General features: G+C 40.9%; 1 protein-coding gene across 3 annotated transcripts in view; it reads left to right on the top strand.

Annotated features, from left to right (window-relative positions):
* The first annotated feature begins 4,342 nt into the window (after nucleotides 1-4,342).
* Nucleotides 4,343-22,789, top strand: part of A1CF (APOBEC1 complementation factor) — a 35,895-nt gene continuing 17,448 nt past the window's right edge. For 2 of the 3 annotated variants that reach the window (XM_054982400.1, XM_054982398.1), the window contains exons 1-6: nucleotides 4,343-4,414; nucleotides 10,266-10,409; nucleotides 12,149-12,283; nucleotides 17,777-17,907; nucleotides 18,625-18,863; nucleotides 19,647-19,811. In XM_054982400.1, coding sequence (XP_054838375.1) covers nucleotides 10,311-10,409; nucleotides 12,149-12,283; nucleotides 17,777-17,907; nucleotides 18,625-18,863; nucleotides 19,647-19,811 — 769 coding nt within the window. In that variant the 5' untranslated portion in view covers nucleotides 4,343-4,414; nucleotides 10,266-10,310. The remainder of the gene's footprint in view (nucleotides 4,415-10,265; nucleotides 10,410-12,148; nucleotides 12,284-17,776; nucleotides 17,908-18,624; nucleotides 18,864-19,646; nucleotides 19,812-22,789) is intronic. The other variant, XM_054982399.1, reaches the window with a different exon arrangement.

Below are 22,789 nucleotides of genomic sequence, written 5' to 3'. Positions count from 1 at the left end.
TTTCCTTAATGACTTGGTGCCGTATACTCCCAAATCTGTCCAACAAACGCCTCTGCAACTTTCCCGAAATGTCATCTCTCCTGAAGCAAAAACGCGCTTGCTCCAGTAGTATTCCAATTTGCAAAAACAGTCCTTTAAGCTGTTGCAGTGAGATCAAGGCTTCAGTACGGCCATTTCTCCATGGTCTAAAAATAGTGAGATACTCATGGAAGGCTGCCGACTTCCTCGTGCGATTTTTGACACCATTCATTTACAAAACACCACAAACATGATTTGTGGCGTTTTGTAAATGGATGGTGTCAAAAATCACGCTAAGAAGCCAGCAACCTTCCATATCTCGCTATTTTTTAGATCATGAGGAAATGGCCTACAACAAAAGAGGGACTTGTCCTTGGAAATCTGACTAAGGTCCTGATGGAACCATAAGCTTGAAGTGAGCAGGTCACATACACCAGGCCCAAGGATGTCTTGGCAACATTGAGACAACTGTCAATTCTCCCATATAAGAAGACAGTTGTATTGTAACATTTCTATTGGTTCCTTCTTCTCACTCTTTTTTATGCATAAACTATAAAAGGTTATGAGGTGATTTGTTCTATGCTTCTGTGATAGGAGATTCCCAGAGCCCGTGCACACTAAAAATAAAGCTTTCAGGTTATAAAGAACAGAGTGGCTGTTTCCTGTTTTAGTGCACCAAGGATAGTCCAGCTCGCCTCACAGAACAAGTTCTCAGAACATAGCCTTCTGGCCTTCTCTAGTGAACAATGTCTTTTTGAGCAGACAGAGACCCTGGAGCTTAAACCTACCTGAACATAATGCTTCTTCATTCTTTTAGCCCTAATCACACATCGCATTGGGAGAGGGGGAGAACAGAAGCTTGATAATAGTTTTGTGTTTGTGTGTGAGAGTGAGTGAGTGAGTAAAGTAGCATAAGCTTTCGAGAATCAAGTTCTCTTCTTCAGATGCATGATCCGAACTGGTCAAATATTTGACCAGTTCGGATCATGCATCTGAAGAAGAGAACTTGATTCTCGAAAGCTTATGCTACAATAAAATTGGTTAGTCTTAAAGGTGCTACTGGACTCTTTTTGATTTTGCTACTACAGACTAACACGGCTAACTCCTCTGGATGAGTGAGTAAAGGGCATTCTGCACATGATCAGAGTTATGCATTCTTTTATAGCGACAACTTACACTAAGATATCTTGAACTTAGTGATAAAAACTAGATACAAGACCTACACAAACATTCATTTTCTGCTTCAGCCCACCATGCCCCTTCCTATTTTTGAAGCAAACTCCTCAATACAGAGGAGGAAACCCCAAAACAGTATAAACCTCATGGTTTTCTGCCCATTCTCACACAAGCCTTGCTAACACTGAGGCCTTCTGGGACAGCCTGTTAAAGAGGCAGTGCACAACAGAAACAAACAAGTAAAAAGTGAAGTAACCAGGGAAGAAAAGCATAAAGCAGAAGTTCTAGGGTTGCCAACTCTGGTTTGGGAAATCCCTACATATTTGGCGGTGGTGTCTGGAGATGTGGGGTTTGGGGTTGGGACGGACCTCAGCAGGGTATATAATGCCATAGTGCACCTCCAAAGCAGCCATTTTTTCAGAGGAGCTGATCTTTGATTAGAGATCAGTTGAAATTTCGAGAGATTTCGAGGCCCTACTAGGGTTGCCAGGTCCCTCTATCCTCTCAGTGGGAGGATAGGGGGGCCTGGAACTTACCCTCGCATGTGCACAGCAGCGCGCACATGCTCCTGCGGCAGCATGATGATGTCACTTCCGAAAGTGACATCACCATGCCAAGTGCATGGCGATGTCTCTTCTGTAAGTGACATCATTGTGCCAGCTGTGGGAGTATTCCCGCGTTCCGATTTGGCCAGTTTGGGGCCAAATTGGAGCGCAGGGATGCTTCCGCGGTCAGCACGAGGGGTGGGAGCATCTTCATAGTGCGTGCTCCTGAGGTGCATGCCAGTGGCGAGCATGCTCCGGGAGTTTGCCCCCTCCTGCAGATCACTCAGCGATCAGTGGATAAGGGGGCAAATCTCCAGGAGTTTGCCCACCACCCCAGGAGTTTGCCCACCACCAGCGGGCACCTGGTAACCCTAGGCCCTACCCTTTGGTCAGGAAGGGGTTAGCTCCATCCTCTGTTGCTACTTCCCCTCCCATATTCTTTCCCAGGAGATTTCTGCTAAAAAAAACCTGCTGCATGTTTCCTTTTTCCTCAATGGAACGGACTAGAAACCTAGTTCTTTAAATTGAAAGTTGAGATTTCAGAGTTTGGGCATGACATGGAGGGAGGGGTTACCACCCATGACTACAAACCCAGAGGTCTCATTCAACTATGGCTAATAGCCAGTGACAGATCTACCATTCATAAATTTGGCAAATTCTACCTCCCCCTTTTAACATCCATATAGAAAGATTCAAGGTTTGTAAGACGCAACACTATAAATACAATTCCTGAGAATCGAAATCTGCAACTGCATTAATTACTACTCATTAAAATAACTGCAGCTATAAGCACCACTATTTTGACATCCATATGAAAAAAAACCTGAATTCATTCAGCTCATTTCATAGCCCATATGAGAGTTAAGAACATAAGAACATAAGAACATAAGCAAAGCCATGTTGGATCAGGCCAGTGGCCCATCCAGTCCAACATTCTGTCACACACAGTGGCTAGAAATCCAGTGCCATCTAAAGGACTGTCAGTGAGGCCAGGACACCAGAAGCCCTCCCACTGCCTTCCTTCCAGCACCAAGACAACAGAGCACCACCTCCCCACAAAGAGAATACCATCTATCTCCTGTGGCTAATAGCCACTGATGGACCTCTACTCCATATATTTGTCCAGTCCCCTCTTGAAGCTGGCAATGCTTGTAGCTGCCACCACCTCCTGTGGCAACGAATTCCATGTGTTTATCACCCTTTGTGTAAAGTAGTATTTTCTTCTATCTGTTCTAACCCGACTGCTCAATAATTTCATAGAGTGACCACGAGTTCTTGTATTGTGAGAAAGGGAGAAAAACACATCTTTCTCTACCTTCTCTAACCCGTGCATTATCTTGTAAACCTCTATCATGTCTCCCCTCAGTCGTCTTTTCTCCAGGCTAAAGAGCCCCAAGCGCCTCAATCTTTCCTCATAGGGAAAGTGTTCCAACCCTTTAATCATTTTAGTTGCCCTTCTCTGTACTTTTTCCAGTGCTATGATATCTTTTTTAAGGTGTGGCGACCAGAACTGTACACAGTACTCCAAATGAGGCCTCACCATCGATTTATACAGAGGCATTATGATACCGGCTGATTTGTTTTCAATCCCTTTCCTAATAACCCCTAGCATAGCATTAGCTTTTTTTATGGCAGTCGCACACTGTGCTGACGTTTTTTAGTGAGTTAAAGTCAATAAAATATTGTCAACTTTCTCCCAGTTCCTTAAGTTTCAATTGTGAGTTTTTTAAGTAAATGGCATACTATTTTGCCTCAATGTTTGTAAACTGGAGTCGGGGGGGGGGGGGGACCACATCATTACTAAGGGTAGTCTGAGATTTCCGGGATTCAATCTCTTTTTTCTTAAGCAATGAATTTGTTTTCACAACAACAGAGAATGTCTCAATCCATTACTATAAATTTTAAAAGTTTATGTTTTTATATAAACTTTTAGAGCATAGGTCTAGTTACTCTGTGCTATTTGTTTGATTACATAGCTTTGTATATTTTAGCTCCTAAAGAGGAAATCAAATTTTAAAACTGACATTAAAAGATACTTGATCTCATTATAATAAGGCCTGTTTGCTTGCCTGAAACATGGTTTGTAACTCAAGTCATTACTGAATATCAAGGAGGGAAAAACCCATTGTATACCATGTATACCTACCTAAATTGTAACAAGTAGATTTATTATATAGTTAACAGACATATGCAATGAACAATTGCCTAGTGCAAAAATATACACACTGGAACTTGCTGAAACTAAAAATAAAATTGAATTAAAAATAGAATGTTGTTTGTTCAATTGATAGAGCAAATGATTTCAGCTTTAAAAACCCCTCAACTGAAATAACACTTCATCAGTTAATCTAGTGGACCAATTTTAAAATGGTCTCCTTCTCACCACATGCACAGGTCCTCAGGTCTACTATTGACTTTTGTCCTGCAAATTTTGTAAACATATGTAGCTTATGTAGATAGTAAGCTGCAATGACCTAGCTATCTGGTCAAAGGGCTGCATGGAGCAAAGAGAGATAGAGCTGGTTAAAGTTTAACTTACAGAACTGTAAACCAACTTGGGGCTGGTGAACCTTTGGAGTTTGATATGATGATTAGAGAATAACCAGAGTGACACGTCGCAAACTCGGCATAATCAAGGAGAACCTTTCCAGGTGGTGATCTCTGAAATTGCTCAGGTACAGTCCGTTCTATTCCATTTCCCCTCTTAACAATGTCCTAAATATAAACCACAGCATTTGCATGTTGTCAACTGTTTCTTACTGGTATTTAGAGGAAAGGCATAGATTGCATATGTTTCTGAAAAGAAAGGCTTTAGAAATTTCAAATGTTACAGTCTGCAGGGAGAGGAGTTCTTTATCTGCAATGATTTATACGCTATACAGTTACTCTAGGGCTGGTAATGAATAGATAGCTGTGAAGTTGGCATCTGAGCCAGTCAAATGTTGCTTTTTCACTGTGTGCCAGATGGACAACTGCTGAGATAGACACGATGGTGACAAGGACCAGAACGTTGCTGTCTTGCTGCTTAGCAGATTTGTGCCAGCTCCCATGGCTTGATTTCTTTAGCTTATCATAGGAAACATTACACATCAAATATAGGCACTGGTTCCAATTTTGCAGGGAAGTTAGACAGCAAGTTAGACAGCAGCAATAGATACATTGATCACTTTCATTTATTACAAGATGAGAGGGGCAGAAAAGAATTTTCTCTTCCCCTCATTATCTTTTGATTTGTTAAAGCACAACTTTGTTGAGGCTAATCATTATGTGTGTGCCTTGACTGCAGCACTTACACAATTGCTCTCCCTATATCACTGAATCTCTCTATACATTGCTATCGGCTTTGCCAGCAGGCAACTCTTTCGGCAGTATCCTATCCACATTATTTTTGGGGTGCAATAGTGTTTCCAAGCTGCGGGGGGGGGGGGGGGGGCGGTGCTGCATGAGATCTAGCAAGAAAGTTGTTTTGTATCAGATGGGTCCTCTTCTTCAGATCTGAAAAAGTTGAACTAAATTTCAAATTATTATTTTTTTAAAAAACACCCATATTAAATTATGTAGCATTTAGTGACAACCGAGTCGTAGAAGACCCTGATTAGAACCATCTTGCAAGTGAGCAGTAAGAGGCTCAACAGAAAACAATGATGGGTAGTGTTAATAGAGTGATATATGGTAGAGTGTAGCCTGCGGGCCAAAACAAACTATAAACCCAGCAAGTCCATTCAACCGATTCATATTGCTGTCTGGTGGAATTATGGCTGTGTACTTCCAGGGACACCTCTTGAGGTAGTTGTATAATAGAATTTAAAGGCAAGGACTAAGAGAATGAAGATATTTGTGCTACTTATGCAGCATCATTATAAGAATCATTGCACAGCACTCAGAGCTTTGTAATACCAACTGAGAGAAAGCGTATTTATTTTGCAAGCTCAGAGGTCTTTCCAAATTACCAAGCTGAAAAAAAAAATGCAGTATTGAATATATTCACAAAAACAAACCGGACAACAAATATGCAATTTCTAAATCTTATCTATTTTGTTTTTACTATGTTGTCTCACTATTGTGTGGGCAGTTCTTTTTAAAATTATAGACGGGTAGCCAATGGCAATAGGAAACATAGATGGTCCTATCAACCTCATTAATTCATCTCATGTAAAAAAAAATGAGGGCTGTGCTTTTGGTTATGCTGCTGTGCTGCTTATTTGAGACCTATCTCATTTAGGCTTTTTACCGAATTATTCTTGAGAGGGCCTGTTCCCCCCCCACCACCCTCAATCAAACGGGATTTGGATATTTATTTGCCTGTGGGGTTTTCTCCTGCCACACTTCCATCCTAACCTCCCACTCCATTGAACAAAGTTTGAAGCCTTCCTCCAGGCTCTTCTGACTTAAGTCGGTGGAAGGCTTCTTAGGCTGGAGAAAGGCTCTTTGGAGGATGGTTGGATCTACCCTGCTGTCTACACTGAAGAAAACAGATGTAAAGAAAATCTATTACATTTTGTCCTATCTGTCCTCCAAAGACCTCAAGGGAAAATATGTCAATTTCCCACCTGACCCCCGTTTAATCTTCACAACACCCCTGTCAGAGAGGATGGGATGAGTGGTGGTGATTAATCAAAGTCACTGAGCTTCATGTCTGAACAGCAGTTTGAACTTTGAATTACCAGGCAACATTCAGCTCTCCAGCCATTGCATTAAACTGTCCTTTGAGAGTTCATGAGCTTGAGACAAAATTTTAGTCGTGTAGGGTAAAATCTTGGAGGCCTCTCTAGGGGGTCCAGGGAATATTTATATAAATTTACTAAGGCTGTATATTGAAAAAAAAATCCGGTCATAGTGATATCCACTTTATGAAGAGTTCAAAAATTACACGTTTGGGTACATTTATTATGTATTTGCTTTTCCTAGAGGGTAAGCCTAAGCAGGCCTACTCAATCTTATTCGTGTCTATTCAAAGGTTCCTACTCTCAGGAAAGTGTTTTTAGGATTGTACGTCTAAAGATGGTGTGTAGGTCTTCTTGTTTAACTTATTTCCAGAGCTCTTGTTTGATTGCTACCATTTCCATTTGCTTTTTCTACAACTGTCTCTTGCAACTCAGTATTCGTCTATTGATCTGCAGACGATCTTATCTTATTCATGGAAACTGTAACTAGGCTTCCAGAGAGCACTGCTAACAAGCAAGCTCCAGAAGCAAAAGCACAGCTGGAGGGACAGGTAGTACATTGGAAACCGGTGTTTCCATCAGGTTAAGAAATTCCACAGTCTCTTTCTTGTGATGCGCATTGATCTTTGAACAGCAAAAGACAAATGTGTCTGCAGAATCAGGGATAGGGGCAGAATCCCCTTAGGCACAGTATTGCAAAGTCTTATGAGTCAGACAGTCTCAAATAGATTCAAAAAGGTGTTGAGAAGCTGCCATTAAAATGGAAGCATGTTCATCCATGAAATATTGATATAAATCAAGGTGAGCCAAAATGGGTAGAGTGCATGTTTTGCAGTGCATTCAAACCTTTGCACCTTCAGTTTAAACAAAACTAATCTAAGGTATATAGACTCAGTGCTGTAAGGCTGCTTTATAAATTCATATGTAAGAGCTGCAAGAATCTGAATGGAAAGCCTCAGGGGATCTCCAGTACTATGACAGTGAGTCCTGCAGGCTATAATCTAATATCACAGTGGCAAAACAAAACCCTCTTCATTGCAAAGTTAATTACATCTAACTATGACTAAAAGAAAACACAATTAACAGTCCCTTCCTATGCCCTAAGAAGCCTATTTTCAAAAAAATTTTGCCAGGGCAATGGCTTTAGTATTGGTGTCATACAGGTAAAATGAGAAAATGTATAGTGTATCATTGCAGATACAGACACAACTGGTTTGGCTCCAGTTGCTAATAGGTTTTTTTTTTAACCTTTTCAGTTGCTTTTGTCCCATTTTAAATACAGGGTTGAGTTGTTCTTTAAAAAACTGTTTTTCCCATTCTCAAATTTTCAATGTACTCCCCAATCAATGTGGAGTACAGTTTTAAAGGTTCATCGTAGCACTTCCAACAGCACCACCTTTTTATCTACGGTGATACAGTAGATATCCTCTGAGCCCTTCTTGTTCTATAGCCACTAGTTTAACTAATGATTGTACTATTTAATAGTTAGCATTTATGTCACAGTGGCAGAGGTATTCCATGGGGAGCAGGACCCCCATCTCATACCCAGCACAATTTAGGGGGACCCTGAACTCTGGGGCAGCATTTCAAGGGGTGCGTGAGAAAGCTCCAGTCCATGAAGGGAGTGGTACTTAGAATCCAAAACATTAACATTAAGTGCTGAGCTGCATGTGTGAAACGAAACATGACAGGTTGCATGGCGCAAAATGCATATGCTTTTTGCATACTCCGCCCTGCCCCCCCCACCTCATCCACATTGGCATTTACAGGCTTAGACATATGAAAACGGGCCTGAGTTCTTATACCTTTTGATGTATTGTGCCCAGTGCATCTGCACTTCACTTACAAGCCATTGTGCTAAATATCTGAATGAAAAGACACGGAGCATAGAGGATGAATCAGTGAGTGAGTCCTAATGTTGATCTCAGGTGGTGTGTTGGTTTCACTTTGCGTGACGGTTCTTCCATAGTGTATCAGAATGCAAAGTGTTCCACCAACAGTCTAACTAGTAAATGACAACAATGTTGACCTCATTTTTAGTTCGCAAGGTAGTGGAGCATCACATTAGTATTATTTACAAGATGGTGGGGAATCAGGGTGAACAACAGAATCCTTCCTAGGCTTGCCCTCTGATTCACTTTTGTTTCCTTCCACTGTTAATGCTTTAGCTGAAAGATCCAGAGGGTACAGAGCACTTTTCCTAACATGCTGTCGCTATATAATATTAATCACTGTTAGTTATATATTGTCCTTGCATTGTTTTTAATTGTGTGATCCACCTTGATTCTCACTGGGAAAGGTGAACTATAAATGAAGCACATAAAATAAAATAGGACTCACAAGGTTATTCAAGTTATTTTCAACAAAATATTTCTCAGAAAAGGACAACAAATGATCTACTGAAGACTTGTCTTTGTGTAGAAATTAATTCCAACAACATTTCAAAAATCACCCTCTTGTACTGACAAAACAATGTACGTTTAAAAAATACAGTAAAACCAAATTCAGTAAAGGAGATAGCAGATCCAATGCAGTAAAATTATGCCAGGATTGTCTTACACCTGATTGTAGGTTTAGAAAGCACATGACTGAGTATTGTACAACTCCAGCACATGGAAGAAAGACACGAGGGAGATAACGGCATGAGTGAAAGCCGCTCCATGCTTTTCTTAGAGCCCCGTTTCAGTCATGATTCAATCATTCTAAAGTTAATGCATTTGTATAAGACTTATAAGTGATAGCACCAATAAGGGAATAAGTTGTGGATAGATAGGCCCAAAGGCCACCAGTTCAAGGACACAAGGGGCCAGTTACAGTGGCCAGCCAAAGGCCAGGCACCCACAGAACAAAGAGGGCCCTCCTTGAAAAGAGAAGGGAGGACCTCACCAATCATATCCAGTCCTCAGAGCTCAGCTTTTAAACCACTGGATTCTCTCTTCTTTGTTCATCCCATCAATCCTACGCTATGAGGGACTATCCCTGTCACTATCTAAAGAAGATGAGCCCAATCTTTTCCATTGTTTCAGGGCATGTTTATGGTTGGACTTGGGATTCGAAATGGTGTTTGTTATTGTGAATAGAAATCTATAGGTTTTATATTCATAACAACAATTAATTCATACTAATTAATCCCAAATATATTTTTGAGGCTTTTTCATGTATCTTCGTTCAACATTCCTGCTTGGTGGAGGGGAAAATAATAGTAGTAGTAGTAGTAGTAGTAGTAGTAATCTATTTATATACCGCCCTTCAGGGTGACTTAACACCCACTCAGAGCGGTTTACAAAGTATGTCATTATTATCCCCACAACAAAACACCCTGTGGGGTGGGTGGGGCCGAGAGAGCCAGGAGCTGTGACTGACCCAAGGGTCACCCAGCTGGCTTCAAGTGAAGGAGTGGGGAATCAAACCCGGTTCTCCAGATTAGAGTCCCACACTCTTAACCACTACACCAAACTGGCTTGAATGATGCAAGTATCACTGATCATCTAGCTAATGACCCCAGGGGTAATACTGAAATGGTTGAGAAATTTACTGATGCGTAGGATTCAAAGTGCATTAGTTGAACTTGAAAGCAGAAAGAAAAACTTTTTAAAACGTGCAGCTTCTAAATCATCCATCCCAAAACATGCAACTTTGATCTTTTTCTTTGGGGAGATTCAGTGGTAGGATTTCACCTGAGAATTCATCATACCCTATTGGAGCCCTAAAGTTCTTTGTTGATTCTTTTTGTTTTATTGAGGTGTTGGGTCTTTTTATTTTGTTTTCTAATTACTTTGAATGATTCATGTAAAATATTTTCACAGATACTATGGAGGGTTTTTTTTTTAGTTTACTTAATTTATCTTAAATTTGATTGCAGTGAGCACCCCTAATTAACGTGATTTTTTGATGATAATCAGTCACAATGGAATCAAATCAAAAATCCGGGGATGGATTGGCCGGCACCCAGAAAGAAGCTGCCCTCCGCACATTAATTCAGCGCACGGGATATAATTTGATTCAGGTAGGAATTCCCCGTCACATTATTGGTTACAATTTTCTCATTGATTTGAAGGTAAATTAAGTAGCTTACAATGCCATCCTAAACAGAGTTACATCTTTCTAAGCCAATTGACTTCAATGCACTTAGAAGGGTACAGTTCATTAGGATGGCACTGTTAACTAGGGTTTGCTCAGTGACTAGGACAAGTTATCTCCTCAATCAATCATCCTTTTTTTCAGTATCTATTACAAAGATAAAATTATTACCTGACAAGTTATAGCATCATAGTATGCACGTTATAGTATGCAACACGCACATGCTGCCCCTAGTGAAATCCTTAATACAAAATACACAATGAATCTGTATGGCTGGGTTCATACAACCACCAGCACCCCGCATTCCATTGTTTTTGGAAGCAAGTTAGTTTGCCAGCAGGGCTTGCAGTCTCACACACCGCAGTGATATATATAAATTGGTGTCTCCATATGGAGGCTCTTCAGTCAGCTACTGCAATTTAAACAATTTCAACAATTACCACTGATCAAAAAAGGGTTGCCATGATCACTTAAAGCACAATAGGTCCAGTAATATCCAGATATGGATTCCACAATCTCAAGTGGGCAGTACAGTGATAATCTTAAGAAGTTTGTATGGGCTATCATACTTAACACCCAAACTTTAGAAATATACATTTTATTTTTACTGCAATGTAATGAATGTCTTCATCAGAATATTTGTCACCTACAGAGATTTTAAGATGTAAAATTCTTAATCTTTTAAATTCACGGACATTGCCTGAACAAATACAAATGATAAAGTCAACTTGAGGTCATTATGAGCAATGATCATAATGCCTAGATGCTACTTTTCATATTTTCCCAACAACTGGATGATTAACAGTTACTGATATTCTCTCTCTGGTGTGCTTTCACCAAGAAGACTATTTTCTTTATACGTGCTTTGCCATCCAATCAGAAGGAAGGGCACAAAAGTTCCCAGTAGAAAGGAGGTACAGTTATTATTGGACCAGTCCAATATGTGTTTAGTTGCCGTCACAGAAGATTTTAAAAGTAGAGCTCTGATGGTTCTTCATTCATCCCATTTAGATGTCGTAGTACATTTTTATTATAAACCTTATTTTAGTATGAAAGTAATCAAAGAGACTCTTTCAGGTGTCATGAGCTAATGATGTGATGTCAGGATAGGTCTGATTGCACAAGCGAACCAACTGGTCTCCTGGGGCAGGAATATTCTTAGAGGGATTAACCAAGCAGACCCAAAGGGGCACGCAGTGCAGCCTTTTGGGGCTGCCAGAATGTCTTTGGAAGTCCTAAGGTATTTCTAATGCAATAAAGATGATGCCCGAAATGTCCATAGCCAGAAGGATTTCTGCCCACAGAGTGTGACTTCTGCCTCCCTCCCAATGCTGAAACCCAAAAAGCATCCCCTCCCCCGAATACTGCTCCTGGCAGGACAGTATTCGAGGATGCCCCCAGGAATAACTTGGAGGGAATTAGATGTCTGCAAGGGGAGGGGGAAACGCCTCCTCAGAATTTTTAGGTAGGATTTAAACCATTATCAGATGAAGAAAATTAACAGTGCAATCCTAAACAGAGTTACTCCAGTCTAAGCCCATTGACATTAATGAGCTTAGACTGGAGTAACTCTATTTAGGATTGTACTGTAAATGAGATACACTAAAGAGACTTGCAATTTTGAGGTTACACATTTCAAAATATCTTTTGTTCTCTTCAATTCAGGAAAATGGCCAAAGAAAGTATGGAGGGCCACCACCAGACTGGGATGGACCACCTCCTGAAAGAGGCTGTGAGATTTTCATCGGGAAGTTGCCCCGAGACCTCTTTGAAGATGAACTTATACCATTATGTGAAAAAGTAATAATTTTATATTTCCTATGTTTCTTCTCATGAATATAGAAAGGGTTTTAGAAATATATTTTGCTACGGTGATGAGTGAGTGTCTACAGTGCCGGGGCTGCTGGCTGCAGGCCCAGGCAGCTCTGCAGAATAGATAACAAAAAAGCTGAGACCCACAGTGGCAATCATTTAAAAATCAGCATCATTGTAGTCCATTGCCCCCTTCCTTTTTTGGCTGCTTAGTGCTAATGCAGCTGTGGACAACTGGAAATGTATCCATTTAACTTAGGGGGGGGCACAAAGACACATATTCTTCCTGCACAGTCAAAGCTGGCAACACAGCTGAGGGTGGGTCTCTATTGGTAAATGGCTCCTGCTAGATGAACCAACTTTGCTTGCTGCCAATGCCAGGCATATATATTTACATAAGAATAGGAGCTGGAAACACAGCTCGATAATTGCTTCCAATATTCAAACATTGGCTACATTTAGGAGGGAGTAAACTGCCAAGAGTGACCCAAGAGAGAACAAGCTGCAGTATCATTCATTGGCCAAGGTGCCAGATGTGAAATAAATTGTTTACTCCAGTATATCAGCATTTCATATGAATCCAACCTGAGATGTGCATTTGTGTGTAGAGGAAAACATGATGGAGACCTAATAGTAATGCAGGGCATGAAATGTCACTGCCTATCTAACGTCACATGAAATGTCACTGCCTAAACTAATACTTCGAGGCAATGAGGTACACTTTAAGGCATTGTATCCACTACTGAGGATTAACTTACTTTTTTAAAGTAAATATTAAGATCTGCTTCATGTGTTACACTTGGTGTATGGGTAGTGAAAAAGTATGTACCACCACTACACCTCCATAACTGGCATAATCAGGTCGGTGTTTTCCTGCACTGATATATCCTTGTAGGAACATGGAGTGGCTGGACAGTGGACTGGCAGTGCAATACGAAGGACACTATCCAAGGGTGCAACCCCATTGAACAGGCCGGAGCAGGATTCTGAGCAGACCTGTTTAGGATTGCTCTCTCAGTTGCCCGGTGATCTTTCAATCTGACCATTCACATGGGGCTCTTTCAAGTCTCATATACTGCTGTGAGTTACTTGGGGGAGGAGAGTTTGCCTATGAATACAAAACATACATTTGTAAGAATCTGCAGATGAACTGACCTGATTTTAAGGAAAGTTACCAATTTGCAAATAAAGTTCCCAGATTAGCATTCTGCTTTTGGAAATCCAGAGTGCAATATGCAGAAAGCTAAATATGTCTCATCAAGAGGATTTTCACACATAAAGTGCTTTAGGGAGATTTCACGAGTGATACTAAAACACCTTTTAGATTTGAATGTGTAATTTGTAAATGTTGTTAGAGATATATATAATTGGGAAGTGAGCAACTTTTAATTAGATATAATTATGGTATACATGTGGTGCTTTTTCACAGAGGTATGAAATATTTCAAATACTAATTAAGATATAGATGTCCCTCCAAAACACGGAGCCAGCCATACATACATATAATACTTTCCACCAGTTTACATAAACGTTTTAGGTATATTTTGCACGTTTGATAACTTGCATGGCATGAGGTAGAACCTTGTCTACTCTGGTTTCATGCTGCAATTGTTTAGTTGTTAAAGTACCACAAAATTCTTGCTGTTTTTTCTTCAATAGACAAACTTGGCTACTCTAATGTATCTTGCTTATATTATCTAGGCATCTTTAAAAGCCATTAATAAATGAAACATTAAAGAATCTCTAAATAAACTGCTAGTTGGCAGGAACTATGGCTGTTATCCTATGCACACACCCAGGGGCAGATCTCATTGTAATTGCTGAGACCCCCTTATGAATAAACACTGAAGTAGGAACAACCGTCTTGTAATAGATTCTTTATTTTTAGTAAAATACTAGTCCTTAGTAAAATACTAATCATTAGTAATACTAATGACAATAGTAACATTAAGATGTTAAGAACATAAGAATAGCCCTGCTGGATCAAGATCAGTGTTCCTTCTAGTCCAGCTGATCCCCTGGAAGGCCAAGAGACGGGGCATGCAAATCAAGGCATTCCTCTGATGTTGCTTTCTAGCACTGGGATTCAGAGGTTACTGCCATGGAATGTGGAGGTCCCTTAACTCATGAAAACTAGAAGCCATTGATGGAGGCATTGATGTCAGTGCAGTGAACAGCATGTGAAACTTGGTCTGAGAAGACTGGGGTTCAAATTCCTATTCCTCCTTGAAAGGGTATCCTTGAGCCAGTCACTGTCACTCACTAATATAAAGTAATTTAACCAGGACAGCTGTGAAGGCTGAAATGTGAAAATTCCATGTATGCCATTCTGAGCACTTTGGAATAAGGACAGCATATTGATGTGATACATAAATAATACTACTTTTCCTTCAATGGAATTATTCCAGAGTTATCAGTGCACTTTGGAATTGGGTGTCCAATTTTTGATAGTTTCCTATGACTGAGCCTGCGTATTATGGACTCTTACAGCACTTTCATTTCAATTTTGTCCTATTTAGAGAACACTCTAGTGGACTTTATTCACACAATTGGTCCACTAATGGCAATAAAACAACTTATGACTGTGACAAGCAGAAGAGCACAGCTTGGTGTCGGGGATCCATGACTCTTTGTAAAGAGCCAAAGTATAGAAAAGGCAAACTGATAAGGGATACTTATGCCTCTATCCTAAGAACACTTTCCAGGGTGAATAAAATGGGACTTATGTCCAAGTAGACCTGCTTTAGGTTCCTGTTATAGAGTCCCTATGAGAAGTCCTCAACTGCAGCAAACTTCCTGCACAAACAACAAAAAAGTAGAACTGCTGGTGGTGTCTTGAGTTTGTGAAATAAGAAGGCGAGGTAACTAGTACACATTACATTCATATCTAGCTCAGCATTGCTGTAGAGTCGATACAGCTGTCTGCTGTTATCAGAGGTTTTGATAAAGCAGAGTTTGGGCCATGTTTGGAGATGGATTCTCTAATAAAAACAGTGAAAGGTATAGCTAGGAGTTGCAATTCCTATGCAGGCTGCAAGAAGCATCCTCATAGACACAGGCATGTATGAAACCCTCCTTATCTACTTCCTAGTAGTGATTGATAGTGTGTGCAGAGATCCTCTCCTCACCTGCTACAGCCAATACTCAGCGGCATGTATCCTACAACGAGCACACTCTGAAGACATGCTCCAGGCTACGATGACTTCCCCCCAGGCCCCCAGTGCTAAAAGAAAAGTCAGTAAAGTTGGAGAAAGCCTTTTTAGCCTAAGCTAGGATACATGCCGCTTCCAATGTAGTAGTAACAAAATATGCATACAATATTAACAGGCCATGTCTGAAGGCTGGATAGAATCCAATTAGAGCCAGTTTGGGGGCTAAAATAAGACCTGCCAAATATTACGTTTCTAACAGATTAACTTGGTAACTGTAGGATAGGGTTTGTGATCATAGTTTGTAGTTTTTAAGATGTACCTGTACAACTGTACCTGTGTATTATGGAATTGTTTAAGCATTTTATATATACTGTTTTGAAAATGTTGTTTTAATGGTTTAGTGTTCTGATGTTTGCTGCCTTGGAGACCCTATTTGGGTGAAAAGGCAGCATAGAAATGTTTTGAATAAAATAAATTTAACAAAATATAATCATACTACCCTCTAATTGCCCTTTCCCAGGTTTATTAAACTTCTCCCTGAAATACAAAGAAAATAGTACACAGAAAAGCTGCCTCGTTGACTTCCTCCCCTCCTCAGAGTAGCTGCCCCATTCCCATCTCCTGTGTACATGTCGAAGTTCACAGTTGCCTAAGGGGGTGCACGTGTATAGAGAGGCCAATGCACTTAATAGGTACCCCTGGATTCTGCAATAGAAAGATTACGCAAATGAAACCTATGTGCATACAAACGTGCCATTTGAATTCCGGTGCAGGGCTTGTGTTTCTAACAGGCGGCACAAATCCATGTTCATGGAAATCATTCTGTGTGGCCCAGTCCTTGTTCAGACAGGCCTTCAAAACATAAATGCCCAACAAAATCAAATTAGAGGACTGGATCTCCCCTAAAATTTCCACACATGCAAGAGGGGGCAATTTTCACTGATTGCTCCTCCTGAAGCAAGATCCGGGTCCAAAAGCACCTTAAAGACCAACTAGATTTCCAAAGTATGACCTTTTGAGAGTCACAGCTCCCTTCAGCACATACTTGAAGCAGGCCTCCAACTCCCTCCAGGCTATTCCAGGGGAACCCCTATCCCACAAGAGTTATGTATGGGAGGCATTTTGGGCTGCAGTGGGAGGGAATGTTGCTGACCAAGTCCTATCTCCCCAGAGAGAAATTTTTCCATCCATGGAAGTTGTAGATAGGATCCAAGTCCGACTCTAAAAAATAAAAAAATCACTCTACTGTTGTAACCTTCAGTTAGGTCAATAAAACACATACTGTCAATTCTCATCTCAGGGCTACTTCCAAGTATTGTGCATTTCACTTATATGAATGATCCTCTAAGTCTTTCTGGTGATTTCAAGAATTGTGTGCTGAAAATTACATTAATGGTTTTTTTTAAATATATGTGGGACAATAAAAGGGCAAACAATTTACATTTTTGCAGAAGTCTTGAGTACGCCAATATGTCATGTGGGGACTATGTGCATTCCCCCACTCCTGCATCTTACACACCTTCAGACAGGACCAGAATACAGAGACAAAAAGTACAACCCATCCACATTTCTCTATCCATTCCTGCTGACTCCTCGTATCCCATTGTACCTTTTCCTTATATCTCCACACAGCCTAAGAGGGATATGAAATAACTTCCAAAAGAAGCAGCCAACCATTCCGTTCAGCCATCTTCCTAATGCTCACTGGGGACCAAAAGTGTCATAGAATAAAATTCATTCAAATACACATTGAGTTGGTAGGTATTTTTCTGCCGCTTGTGCACAGGCTCTTTCTGTGATGAACACTGAACAGCACTATTCTAAGCAGGGTTACACCATTCTAAGCCCACAAACTTCAGTTGGCTTAAAACCTCTAAAGTTCTCAACACCACCAGAAACAGGCTTTTAAAAAAAAAAAATACAAAGAACATGTCAACACAAGAAATCATTACTTATATTTGGATGAGCACGCTCTACAATTCCTCAGGTGTGCACAGAAGCACAGGCAGCGTGTTATCAGTGTATGCCATTTACCTTGCTAACTAGATCAACAGTGCTAGCACAGCATGGATTGTTAACTTCGACATATGCCTCCTTTGTTTATTTTGACTTTGAACATGGGTCAGAAAGCACATCTTGAGTCAAACATGCTTTACTTTGTGATCACGGGCAATGGTCAAGCTACTCGGAAGAGGAACTGATACACAAATAGAATTGCAAGAATATCCTAACTTTGTTCTGGCAGCTTTTAACCTGGTATTTTGTTTTTGTTTTTTTAAAAGTGTTATAAGAAAATGGGGTTATAGACTATTGTTCTTTGCTCTTACAGATTGGGAAGATCTATGAAATGCGAATGATGATGGACTTCAATGGAAACAACAGAGGATATGCTTTTGTGACTTTTTCCAGCAAACAGGAGGCCAAGAATGCGATCAGACAACTGAACAATTATGAAATTAGGTAAAGTGGGTTGGTGTTGTATAGCTAAGAGTGAAATCAAGTCAACAAATTATCTTGGCAATATTTTTGTATAACTTGATTACCCAAGAGCATGTTTAAGAAAATTGGTCCTTGCAAACCACTCTAGGTCCTACCTCCAAACCACACACGGTATAGCAAGGGTTTCTACTGGGTATCAGCAACTGAAATACTTTGGGCCAAATGTAACCACCAGAGTCCCTTAGTGACCAACTCAAGAGGTAAGAGATGTATGTGAATGGAGTGGTGTTTAGGGCAACAGGACTTGCTAAAAGGTTACAGTATCAAGCTGTGACTGGGAATCTAAGCACAGGTGCCTGAGCAGCTATAAAAATCACCACCCAGTCTAAGCCTAACATATAGGGTTGTTGTGAGGAATAAAATGTATGGATTTTAGGCATAAACAAATCCTTCTTGCATTAGATTTTATATATGACTTCTTTTCTCATTAAAAGAAGGGAATTACTTTCATGAACAAAATTTTAATCTATTCCTAATTTATTTCTCAAAAAAAAAAACCAGAATGTTACTGGCAAACTCTAAAGCTGATTGAAAGCATTGTTTATTAGTTTATGCTTTGGCTATCAACTCTGTTCAGATACGTTAACATGACTCTCATGGTTCTGAAGCATAACCTTGATCAATATTTCTCAAAAGAGTAAGTTTCACCACAAAAATGGAACTGTTGTTTATATGCAGGAATGGACGGCTCCTAGGGGTTTGTGCCAGTGTAGACAACTGCCGTTTATTTGTAGGAGGAATCCCTAAAACCAAGAAGAGGGAAGAAATATTAGCAGAAATGAAGAAAGTTACAGATGGTGTGATTGAAGTGATTGTATACCCTAGTGCAGCTGATAAAACAAAAAACCGTGGCTTTGCTTTTGTGGAATATGGCAGTCATCGGGCAGCAGCTATGGCAAGAAGAAAATTGCTACCAGGTAATATGCATGAGAATACTGCAATATTTCTAGGTATAGATAGGAACAGTTAATTGCAACTAGAAAGGGAAGGAGAATTGAGGGACCATTGCTCTCTGTTGCTACCATGCAAGGATTCTTGTGCATGTACAAAGCTCCACACCACATGAGAGACCTTTTGCACTGTTGCACACAAACATATGAGAATCCAGGGCTGTTTAGTGTAGCAATAACTTGGCAGCATGGTAGCAGCTCTTTGTGTAGCCAGCAAATCTTAATCAAGAGCATATGTGGGATGAATGTGTAAGATAACTGCTTTGCTGCTGATGATCTGATCACAAAGGAGAATTCCAGCCATATCTTCCCCTTTCCCGGTTAGTAGCTGCATCTATCAAAGTAGGGGAAAGGCAACTACTTGTGGTATAGGAAATTCAGGGTTGGGATCTCTGTAAATTTCATTAATTCCCAGGATTTTTTTCAGGACAGCTATAATAATTTTGGAAATTCTTCAGATTGGTTTAAATTGGTAGAGTTCATATGTCTCCACTAAATACATATATACATAATGCCAGTGAAAAAATAATGAATCCAAATCAGCCCATCTGATGTACAAAGTTTGGGAAGGAGAGTCTCTGCATTCTTGCTCCTGCCTTGCTGTAGTGAATAGCAGTTTCCGTAATAAAGTCAATTCATTTTAGTAATAAGATCTTTGCAGAGAGAGACTCCCCTCTCACAAATCACTTAGGTGTTATATCTAATTTGAATTAAGATCCATATAATTATGGAATTCCGACTGCTTCACAGGAAGGATACAATTATGGGGCCACCCTATTGCTGTAGACTGGGCGGAGCCAGAGGTCGAGGTTGATGAAGACACTATGTCATCGGTAAAAATCCTCTATGTGCGAAACTTAATGTTATCAACCACTGAAGAGACCATTGAAAAAGAATTCAACAATGTTAAACCAGGTAAAAGAAAGGAACATTGGCAGCTTTTTCAGAGTTTATCAATAACAGATACAGCATCTACAAAGATAATAAACACTCTTTCAACCTAACCGACCACAGGATTGTTACGAGGATAAAATGGAGGAGGGGCAGGGGGGACTGGGAAGAAAAAACAGTCAAGAAAAAGAGTCCCCCTCCCCCCACAAAAAAGGAACAAAGATCCTCCAGGTCTTAGCAGGGCCAGGCACCTCCTTCCCTGCCCCGCACAGGGTGAGGATTACTGGTTTGCAGTAGCTCCCACTAACCTTGCATGGAGAGAGGCTCACCAACCACTTAGGACTAGGGTAGCTCTGGTGGGTGGTGGTCCCTGCACCATCATCCCCCCAGTGGCCTTAATGGCCCATCCAACCCTGAAAAAGAGGGATCCATATATGCCACCCCAAGCTCCTTGAAAGAAGTGCTAAATAAAATTAACCAAATCAGTAAACAGTCAACTCAAAACCTTAGCCACTGCATCACTGCTATTGGGAGGGCATTTTTCAGGGAAGAAACAAAGAGCAGAGGCAACTGTAACTTCCCTCTCCTTGCTGCAGCGTCCCCCCTCTTCCCTGCTAGTTTGTCCCCGGCTGGCATAATAGAATCATGTGGGCCACAGTCAGAATCTATTTACGAGTTACTATTGATCCACGTGAAATGCCTTGAAGTTGATCAGGTTGCTTTTATTTAAGCATTATCTTGTCTACGTGGGGAAAGTTTCTGTTCTGGGAGCTTCACACCCTTCTTGAACTTCCTCTCCTCTCACTTGTTTGTTTGTGTGTAAAGGTAGCCCACCAATCACACCATGTATTCAAAGAAAACTTAAACATTTCAGAAATGTGGGCTGTTCGGAAATTTTAAGGTAGCAGCCACTCCTTTCAGGGGATTCTTAACGACAGCAGACCACTGGGTGGGCTCTCAAATGTATGTAATAGCAGGAGACTTGCCGAAAGCTTCAAGGTACCAAAGGGTGCCTTGGAAGGTAAGTGCTTAGTGCTGGGTATTGGCTGCTGCTGCTCTGATTTAGCACAGACATTTAAAAAATTAGGACATATAAGCAACCTCCCTCCCACCCAAATTTAAATTAGTCTAATTGGTCACGCCTGGAAGAAATCAAATATATTTTTCTCAAACATCAGTACCTCAACTGATGTTTTAACAGACTTCTCCGCAATTGTTTAATAAAATGTTACATAGCAAACAGTTATACCAAGCCATCAAAACTTAGATTAACAGGCATAAAACCTCAATTCCATTGTAAAGAACTGAAAGCACAAATTCTCCAGTGGCTCATTACATGCCCAAAGCAAAAATGCAGAAACTGAATGGTAAGGAAAGCAATTACATACAGCTTCAAAAGTCTCTACACTTAGCTAAATGTATAGCTTCTGAAACAGGGCGTTTTTAAAAAGCTTTATTTCTGTGTGTATGATTATTCACTGTCACAGCTCTGTGCTTTTGGATTTCTACTCTACCTTTCCCTTAGGGCTCAGCAGCCAGCTACAAGTTAGAACGCAAGTAAAATATATAAATGTTCAGGACATTTAATAGTGCAAACCTAAGCAAAATTACATCCTTGTTAAAGAGCAGAATACATGACAAAATGTCCAGTTCTTTGACATTCCTAGACTCCCCATGCTCCAGTCTACTGGTAGTGGACCTGAAACTAAGAGCGGAACTACAAGTGACAAAAGGCACAGACTGGACACTTGTCAGCTTCCCTCAAGTTTTGATGGGAAATGTAGGCATCCTAGTCTTGCAGCTTGGCTCTCTGACTGCTGTGCAGTGGACTTTGCAACTGTCACTTGTCCAACATTCCGCCAAGCTGCCTACATTTCCCATCAAAACTTGAGGGAAGCTGACAAGTGTCCAACCTGTGCCTTTTGTCATTTGTAGTTCCACTCTAAGTTTGTCCTCTGCCTGCTGGGGGAGGGAGATGATCTACTTCCAGCAGGCTTGACTGCCAGCACTCTAATGGCTAGCAGGGAAAATGTTTATTTTTTAAAAAAGCCATCAGCAGTGGCAAGACACCACTTCCAGTTTTTCCCTCTCTATGCATTACCAGATGCCTCTGGCAACTCCCAGAGAAGCATGAAGTCACCTCCAGGGGAAAGGTGGTGATTCCTAGAGGGTCATGATGTCACTTCCGGGTCTTTCTGGAAGTGACATCACTGACAACTACCCCCTATGCCTCCCCCTAATCTCCCGCTGGTTGCCAGACCACACCTGGCAACCTTACCTGGAACACAGAATGAATCAACTCAATTTGTTGGTGGCTGCTACTGGTTCCTTAAAACAAAATTATGTTTTAAGCAACTGGTAGAGAAGTGTTAGCTTGGAAAGCTCAGTTCCTGCCTGGTGCTGGCATGGGGAGCATTTTCCTTTCTCCTGCCTGTCTGCCCACCTCAAGAAAGAATGGAGCACAAAGCTGTATTTAAGAAGCACTTCTCTCCCCTGAGCAGGTACTGTGCTGCTGGATCAACCTGGCCAAGCTAGACATACAGGTTCTTAACCCAAACCCAGACCCAACTCAAGTTCCCTGAAGCTACACAGCAGCTTTCGGGAGTAGTTGTTAAAAATAAAAGAGGACTCTAAATCACCTCAGAATGCCTCCACAGGGGGAGGAAGGGGGTCTTCCCTCAAGCTGTTTCCGCCTATCAAAATAGCAAGGTTTTTTCCCTTGATTTTTTTGCTCCACATGGAGTATTCTGTGCACGTGGAGCAGTAAAAATGGGGGGGGGACTCCTTCCATGCTATTGTGTGATGCAGGGAAATGGCTTGAGGGGGGAAAGAGGAGCCCCTCCTTCCCCCATGAAGAAATTTTGAGGCCATTTGGGCTGTCTATTGTTTTTTAACTGCCATTTACTTTTTAACTGCTGTATGTCTGCAGAAAAAACCTGCACGTCTAGCTTGGCCCTCAATACACACACACACTTGTCATTTTCCTGTAGTTCCAGACTTGG

Source organism: Eublepharis macularius, chromosome 6 (assembly GCF_028583425.1).
Source record: "Eublepharis macularius isolate TG4126 chromosome 6, MPM_Emac_v1.0, whole genome shotgun sequence".
Classification (NCBI taxonomy): domain Eukaryota; kingdom Metazoa; phylum Chordata; class Lepidosauria; order Squamata; family Eublepharidae; genus Eublepharis; species Eublepharis macularius.
This window is presented reverse-complemented; position numbering and strand designations above follow the sequence as displayed.